At 26.5% G+C, this 9367-nt stretch overlaps 1 protein-coding gene across 1 annotated transcript; it reads left to right on the top strand.

The window, feature by feature from the left end:
- The first annotated feature begins 1142 nt into the window (after positions 1-1142).
- LOC101490231 (mitogen-activated protein kinase kinase kinase 20-like) lies at positions 1143-2362 on the top strand. Its single transcript, XM_004511864.2, has one exon. The coding sequence runs from the start codon at positions 1143-1145 to the stop codon at positions 2238-2240; it is 1098 nt and encodes a 365-aa protein (XP_004511921.1). The 3' UTR covers positions 2241-2362.
- The last annotated feature ends 7005 nt before the right edge of the window (positions 2363-9367 follow it).

Below are 9367 nucleotides of genomic sequence, written 5' to 3'. Positions count from 1 at the left end.
TGTATGTTAATATAAGTCTATAGAATACTTGTAGTTTGTGTAATGACATGTTTTTAATAGATATGCTAATTAATATAAATACTAATATGTGAATGTGACATGTTTTTTGTGCTTCTTTTCTTGTTATATGAATTAATATGACCAAATGATATGCACAAGGTATATTAGCACATGTAGATCCTCATTAGATTGGTACATGTAGGGCTGTTGCAAAAATTCCGGTTATAAGGCTCAAATCCATTTTAAATAACCGGTTAAAATCATATGATTATAATCCGGCCGGTTAAATACTCATTTATATTTTATATTTGAGTTTAGTTTTTATCCAGTTTTTATCTACTCAACTCCCACAAATCCTAAATTCCCAAAACTCTAAAACGATTCTGATTTTGCCATCACCTCACCTACCTTCCATATTTCGGCAACGTTTTCCACCAATTTATTACTAACTTCATTGAGGTCATACTAATTTCATTTAATCAATTGCTTATTAATAGATATGTCAAAAAAGCCTCAAACTCAATGGTCTCCTTTAATTTTTTTTACTAAGTCTTTAATATTAGGTCTCCTATTAAAATAATTTTTTTAAAGTCTCGGCTCATTATTTCATTATTTTTTGTGGAGTTAAGGGAGGGGGTTCATAGGCCCCCAATATTTTGTTAATTTTAAAATTTTTATTCTTGAAATTTTTTTAAATTTATTTTTTTCGAAAAAATATTGGGAAAAAATTAAAAAACTTCTTTTTCTCAGAAAAATGTTTAAATCGACTTTTTGCTCAAAAAATTTGGCGAGAAAACTTTTAAATAAATTTATCGAAAAAATCAAATTTGAAGGTGAAAAACACGACAAATCTGAAGGTGAAAAAGGAAAAAAAACTTAAATAAGAAATAATCAAAAAAATGTTTATTAATTTTATTATATTATAAATATATTATTTTTATTTTCCTTGAAATAAGAATTAAAAAATAATTAAGGCTGAAATATGATATGTTTAAAAAAATTAGATTAACGTGCATCAAACAAAATTAAGATATGATAAGATAATATTTTTTATGCTGGTCATTAAATGGGCCCGATAAATATATATATATATAGATACAAATTTGGTTACTATATTCATAAAAAAGAAAAAGTGATTAAAGATGAATTGGGTTCGCGGTCACTCACTAGGCAGTGGAACCTTTGCCACTGTCGACTTAGCTATACACACACAACACTCCGTTAACTTTCCGTCTCTCACTGCCGTCAAATCCACCTATCTTTACAATTCTTATTCTCTCCTAAACGAGAAACACATACTCGATCGTTTAGGATCTTCCCCTTTTATTGTCAAGTGTTTTGGCCACGATCAAACTCTTGAAAACGGCGTAAACTTTTATAATATTTTTCTAGAGTATGCCGCCGGTGGAACACTCTCCGATCAGCTCAAGAATCACGGCGGTAAGTTCCCCGAAACTCTCGTTCGCCGTTACACCAGGTCCATTGTCAAAGGACTTAAACACATTCACGAAAACGGTTTTGTTCATTGCGACGTGAAGCTACAAAACATTCTTGTATTCGACAATGACAACGTTAAGATTTCGGATTTCGGTCTTTCAAAGAAGAAAGGATTAAAACAGGGAGAAAAGTGGGAGTTGAGAGGAACTCCGATGTTTATGTCGCCGGAATCGGTGAACGATAATGTGTATGAGTCTCCGGCGGATATATGGGCACTTGGTTGCACCGTCATGGAGATGGTTACAGGAGAACCAGCATGGAATATGAGTGATAATGAGAATATTTGGTTGTTGTTAGTTCGAATTGGAATCGGAGAAGAATTACCGTTGATTCCAGATGAATTATCAGATGAAGGAAAAGATTTTCTTGAAAAGTGTTTTGTTAAAGATCCTTTGAAAAGATGGAGTGCTGAAATGCTTTTGAAACATCCTTTTATTTTCGAAGATGATGAAACTATTTCATCGTTGGAGACTGACGTGTCCAACAATGAAAGAGTTTTATTAGAGAAAGAATTACTTGATAAATCTTTATCATTGTCACCGTCTCCAACAACCCAATTTGATTTTCCTCAATGGATTTCTTCAAGTGTAACAACTGTTTCGACAATGCCTCCAAATTTAAATGAATCAAAATTTAAACATGGTTTTGCTTCACCAGAGGAGAGACTACGGCTACTAGTCACAGAACAGAGACCGTTAGATTGGTCAGAATCAGATGAATGGCATTTTGTTCGGTCAAATTAGAATTTTTAGGGAGCGTGTTGCAAATACTTCAACAACCTTCATGATATAAGTCCAACTCTAATCATATTGGAGTAATTTTTTTAAGCTAGGAATAGTATTAGTGGATTCAACAAATTCACGGTTTTAGTGCCACTTGTGGCGAGTATATATATTAAATTTTTCTGATACTCAACATTTTGTTAAATATTCAACATTCATCGTTTAATATTATATTACTTTTTATATTTAATTATTTTGAATTAATTTTGCATTTAGGTACCAATACATAACACTGAGTACTTAAGAATTTTATTTGTTCTTTTCATTCAATATAATGAAGTTTTCTAATTTGTAGTTTATTTATTTTTAGATGACCGACGAAGTTTTAATGTATATTAATAAAAGTGAAAAACTTCCCGGTGATGATTATATCTCTTAGCACCATTCTAGGAAGTTAGTTGAGATCTTCATGTTAATTTATCTTTTTATTTATATTTTAAAATTTAATATCATAAATTTGATATTTACATTTTGACTCAATTTCTTGATTTAAATTTGATTTAGACTTTCTTTGATACTTTGAATGGTGCTCCTTGAAGATCAAGTTATTTTAATCAGTGTGAATATTGTTGAATTTGAGTTCAAATCTTTATCTAGATTCTATCTAAAATAAAATAAAATCTTACTTAGATAATATATATATCTTTAAATAATTAGTTTAGTATTTAGTTAAATTGATGATTCTTATCAAGAAATTAATTTTTACTATCTTTTGAATTTGAATTTTTGGACAATGAGATAAAAATAAGATGTTTTGACATAAGAAAATAAATAAAGATATTTGTTATAACAAAAAATAAATACAAGTAAAGATTTTATTGTTTGCGATATAAAAAAAATAAGAGTAATATTTTGTGTACACCCCCATATGTTGTACACTTATTAGGCACCCAAATAAGATATTTAATATATAAAAATAATCTTGTTTAATATTTACAATATGTTTTTTAAAATTATTTATTAATAAATTAATAATATCAATATAGTAGGAGGTGATTGACCAATGTATAGTTATCCACCATCAACTACTATGAGCCGCCCCAGCCTCAATCACCGACTACCATAGGTGACTAAAACTCCACCGCTGGCCACCGGCCGACCACCATTAATCACCATCAACAATGTGATGTCAAATGAATGTATCTCATTTGAGTGTTTATCTATCACTACTTTAAAGATAAATATAACTTGAAGATTAAGGCTTAATATAATGTCAATATAGTAAAGAGATACAATTATAATCCATACAAATATGTAACTTCGTATCGGATAGATTTTTTATTTTATTTTTATCATTTATTACTCTTATAATTTATCTTTAATCACTTGACTAATATCTAAAATTAACTCTATCTTTAATTTTGTGTCTCCATATTTTTTAACAACTTTATTTTTTATAATTTTTTCTTATTAAAAATCAACACGTTGAAAACTTTGGTGCAAAGTATAAATATAAAGAGTCATGCAATTTTATAATCTCTTTTATGATATTTTGAATTGTTTTTTTAATCTCTTTAATAGTTTTAAAAGTCCATAAATTTATGGTATTATTTTTTAGTCTCTTTGTAATTGATACACTTCTATAATGGATCGCCATTTAACTTCTTTTATAATATTTTGATGTATTTTTACAAAATAATAATATTTTTATGGCTAAAATAAGTTTTTTTTTTTTCGTTTCAATTTTAATATTTTCAAAATAAAAATATAATTTTTAGTCTTTACAAAATTATCGAGTAGATAATTTTAGTTTTTATTCTTAAGTCAACATATAATTTTGAATGAATTTTCTACAACAATTTATTCAAATAATGAGCTCAAAATTTAATTTTTAAATACATATTTTCTTTACTTTTATTTTAAATATTTTACATCTAAAAAAATCATATTTAACTGACCTTAAATTAAAAATTTCTAATTTTCTGTTCAATAACTTTTTATGACGTTCTTAACATGTTTGTCAAAAACAATTCAAAATTTTTTAATTTGTAAAAAAACATTCTATGTATCTCAATTTCTTTCCTAATTGTATTAACTTCGTAAACACCAAAATATATAACCATATACTATTATTCTTCAAACTTAATTACAACCCTAACAATATTCTTATAAAAAAAAAAAGCTATTATTAAGATACCCTTTTTCAAGCTTATGTCTTTAGCTTATTTACCACGATATCTCCTTCCTATGTATAAACCAAATAGAAAAGGGAACGTGATTAATAAAGAAAAAGTTGTTAAAGTTCTTTTTTATATTTATTTTTTGACAAAATAAAGTTGCTTAAGTTCTTAATTTAGTTGGTATTCACAATACTTTTCTTTTAAAATTATATATTATCTTCTAGGCTAAGATTCAAAATACTATAATCTAAGTCCATCAGAAAAATTGGACTACTTCGGGTCAACCTGATCTAATTAATAATGACATTGAAGCTTCTCAAAATTATGGTATATCTTCTTCTATATATGAAGGGACTCAAGTCGATGACTATGGTAACTTACTTAGACCCTCGATCATAGCCGCTTGATGATCGAATAGAGAATCCGATGATGATGGACCACAATAATTCACCTACGTTCGCACCTTGAGGACTTGACGAAAACTATGACAAAGCGGACTGACCCGTCCCATTTGTCTCGCCCTATGATTAGTTCACCAAAAAATGAGGCAAACGAGCCAACTTAGGTGGTTGAGTCGAAAGTACAACTTTGTTTCACTAAAAAATAGATGAAAGTAAAATGTAAAAGGACAAAAACAAAAAGGTTGAATTGTGAAAGATAAATTTATTAAAAAAAAAAGTTCGAGGTATCTTCAAAACCTAATAGTGGTCTCCTTCTTTCCTCTATCGTTTTTGTTCTATTTCTCTTTTTCTTTATTTAATAGGGGTGATTTTTGACCAATTTTTGTTTCGAAGTCACCTCTCTAAATCATTTTTTACTTACTCTTTTATCGAAATAAGTAATTTTCACACATAGTTAATCTTCTTTTTTGTATTTTTTTTCTTGATTTCTTTGTTTTAGTGTGGCGTTCTTTTGATTTTCTATTTTGTTTGGTTTTGATTAAGAGATCAACTTCGATATATTGCAAATTCAATCAATGAGTTTAACGTCTTTAACATTGCAATTTCGGAGGCATGAATATTTCAGACACTTCAATATTGTCATATTTGTAGGATTTGTCACACTTCAACTTCGTTTTATACTATTAACTTGAATGTTGTGAATTTGTTTACAGATTCATATTTTTGTTTATAACAACTCTAAATTGTATTGTTGATCGATGCAATTTCTACCGATTTGAATGAGTGAATACTGTTTTTAATTACCCACAAAAAAAAAACTTTGAAGTTATTATAATGTTGCCTATAAATTACTACTCTAGAGTATTTCTCCTACTTTATTTGATAGTTAAGAAAAAGTTAAGAAATTTAGGGAGAAAAAAAGTGATTAAGAAATATGGGGAGAAGAAAACAATTATAGGGTAAAATTTGGAAGTCAGTTTTTCTTAATTTGTAAAATAAAAGTGATAAAGGATAAAAATGAAAATTAATTATACTATAAAGGGCATATTAATTTATCCAGAAAAAATATGATAAAATTATAGTTAGGTAATACTTAACAATTATGGGCATCTAAATTTATGTTACTTACGGCTAGATAAAAAATTATTATATGTTACTTACTACTAGTTAATGTAATGTCGTATTTGTTATTCAAATAACTCTAGGTCTTTCTTCTTCATTCATTATAGAATGGTGGTTTGAGAATTTTTTTGTTATTCAAATAACCCTAGGTCTTTCTTCTTCATTCATTATAGAATGGTGGTTTGGGAAATTTTTAGTTCGGAATTACCCCCTCTAAGTTGTTTCAATATTATCTCAATTCAGCTAAATAAATGGTTTATACAAATTTAGTTTTTGTTTTGTTTTGTATTTTTTTTTTTTTTTGTGTTTTTGTCGTATAAGTGCAATATTGTTTGTTTGTCGTCTTGGTGCGACACTATTTTGTTTTTTCGTTTTATTGTAGTGTTCACTTGATTCAGAGTGACATAGTAGTTTTGATCAATTACAAATTTTAGTCAATAATTTTAGCGTCGTCAAAGTTACATATATGAAGCATCTGTATTCAGAATACTTTAATTTTGTCACATTTTTAGACATATTGTCGTGTTGTGTTATTTTGTCGTTTTGTACTATTAACTTAAATATTGTGAGTTTATTGGTAAATTAATTATTTTTTTGTGATTTAAATATGTTTTTGGTCATTGCAAATATACTTCGTTTTGATTTTAGTCCTTGTAATTTATTTATTTATTTATACCTTTGCAAATTCTAATAAATTTTAAAAAAGTCCTTTATGAAATATTTTTAGTAAAAAAATGGTGACAAGACTAATTTTAGATGAAGTGACACATGGTGAATATGTAATTGTTGTTGACTAGACAATATTTAAAATTAAAATTCATTTTATTAACTCATTTTATTATCTAATTAAAAACTTAAAACTAATTAATTACTTAATAAATCAATTAAATAATAAAAACTCAATAATCTTCATCTTCAACCCCAATTTTTTTAATAAAAACTCAACAACCTTCATTTTCAACTCTAATTTCTTCATTTTCAAATCACAAATTCTCATATCTAGATCCAAACCCTAAAAATTCTAAGATTCCTACCTTAAATATGAATGCATGAGTTATGCATTCTTTATAGTATGTGTAATAATTTGTTTCTATTGTAATCTTATTATGTCATCTATAAAAGTCAATTTCTATAATTAAATTCTTATTTGGTATTAATTTATAACACGGGGATGAAGTTTCAACATATAGATGCAAGTGAATAATCTGATTCATAACATCGAGAACATCAATTATGTTTACAAATGATGAAATTGAGGAAAAAAATAGTTTTAGCGATAAGAATCCACTTAAAATCATTTTCAGGGATGCTCTTGATATATACATTTACTAAATCTCTTTTAGTTTCTTCCTTCCTTTGTAGGATTTGGATCTATATATGGATTTTAGAATTTTTAGGGTTTGTATACATATATGAGAATTTGTGATTTGAAAATGAAGAAATTATAATTGAAGACGAAGATTATTGAGTTTTTATTAAATTTTTTGGGATTGAAGATTAAAATTATTGAGTTTTTATTATTTAATTCGTTTATTAATTAATTAGTGTTAAGTTTCTAATCAAATAATTAAATAAGTTAATAAAATAAATTTTAGTTTTAAATATTAAATATTATCTAGTCAACAATAATTACATAATCCCCGTGTGCCACTTATAATTTTTTTTTTTTAAATCATCTTTGTTTGCAGTGATGTTAAAAACATTGTGATGGCACATAGAGAAAATGCGGAAAAGAAAATGGAATTACAGAAAAAATGCAAATTTACATGAATCAAACACATATCCCTTCATTTGATTTTCACTTTTATAAGATATTATGTTGTTAATATATACAATAAACTACACAAAATGCAAAAATAAAATTAAATGAAAATCTATAATAAACTACAAGCACGAAAAAAAAAAGGTATATATTATGTGTTATAGAAATGTGGATAGACGAATAATATATACGTCTTTTCTTTTCGCTAGTATGTACAATTGCGGAAGAAATATAAAATGAATTCTTAAAAAAAATATTAAAAAAGAAACAATAAGCATGATGAGTGTCATATTAAAAACAAGAATTACCCACCAAAATTTTGGTGCTTTGATTTGATCAAACGCCTGTCAAAATCAAGAGTTTTTTTTGGGTTAAATTCAAACCAAAGCTTATAAGGTGAAATGTACATTCTCCTTTTTTCTTTTTATTTATAATTCCGTTGTGACAAGAAGACCGTGGTGCGATTTGAAATGTTATCGCTTTGAACATTCCTTGTCAATTTAGAACCTTTTAAAATTTTGAACTATGATTTGTCACAAGAAAATTAGTAAAAGTTTATAAGCTACTAGAATGTAATTTTCGTGTTCACTAAGCATATGAACCGCCTCGTGTCTTGACTTCTCATTTGAGATGTCTCATTTGAGATGTCATGCCCCTTTTTCGTACGTAGGACACTGTCTTATACAATTTTATTAATTTCTTTCGGTGCAAATTTTCTTAAATTTTAATGTTTGTAAGACTGTTTATTTCACAGAAAGTAATAGTTTTTTATAGTTAGAATTTTAAGAGAAAGTAATAGTTTTTAACAGTTATAACTATTTTGCAGTTTAAATAAACACTATTGTATATTTATAGTACTCCATATGGTAATGCATAATACATACTAAGATTTAAGGCAAATTTGAAAATGAAACTTTTTTTTAATATAATGTTAATACTTCAATAAATTTTATTTATTTTTATTTTCAAATTTATTTTATTGGACTTTTGTGGATGCAAAATTATTAATAAATTATTGTAATTGATTTTGTTTGACATTTATTTTTCAATCAATATTAAAGTCAATCAATTTAATTTTTATTGAGATATTGTTGAACTTAAATAAGATTTTGTTAATTTTAATTTTGAACTTTTTTTTTTCAGTTTAAGATGTAACTACATGAATCATCAACATTATCATATAAACAATATATGCATTTGAACAAAAATTAAATATTTTTATATAATTAATTGGTATATCATTATTTCTCTTAAAATTTTAGTTCCATACAAAAATAAAGAGAATGCTAATTTTTTTATGTTAACATATTACTCTATATAAAAAAAAAAATTGAGGTCCTAGACGGAAGACCTATTCATAGGGATTTCACTTTCTTTCCAAATGTATAAAAAAAATCCATTAATTATTTAAGTGAATTTAAGTTTGAATTTCTGCTGAAATCAAGTGTGAGTTAGACTCCCACAAGGTGGTGGGATTCCAACTAATTCAAAACTTCTAACTTATACTTGATTTAATATTTAAGATACAATTAAATGACCTACCTGCATGCATCCTGTCCTCTTCTCCCTTTATCCCTTTTGGTCGATTCTTATTTTTTCATCTAAGAAGGGTAATTTAGAGCTAATTTTTAGTCTGAAATAATCACTACAAATCATTTTTTATTTTCTAGTATCTAAATAAGT

This window comes from Cicer arietinum, chromosome 8, assembly GCF_000331145.2.
Source record: "Cicer arietinum cultivar CDC Frontier isolate Library 1 chromosome 8, Cicar.CDCFrontier_v2.0, whole genome shotgun sequence".
Classification (NCBI taxonomy): Eukaryota; Viridiplantae; Streptophyta; class Magnoliopsida; order Fabales; family Fabaceae; genus Cicer; species Cicer arietinum.
Note: the sequence above shows the minus strand (reverse complement) of the source record. Positions and strands in the feature narration are given on the sequence as shown.

Excerpts from the sequence above, each read along its gene's own strand:
- LOC101490231 (XM_004511864.2), top strand. The coding sequence starts at position 1,143 with ATGAATTGGGTTCGCGGTCACTCACTAGGCAGTGGAACCTTTGCCACT.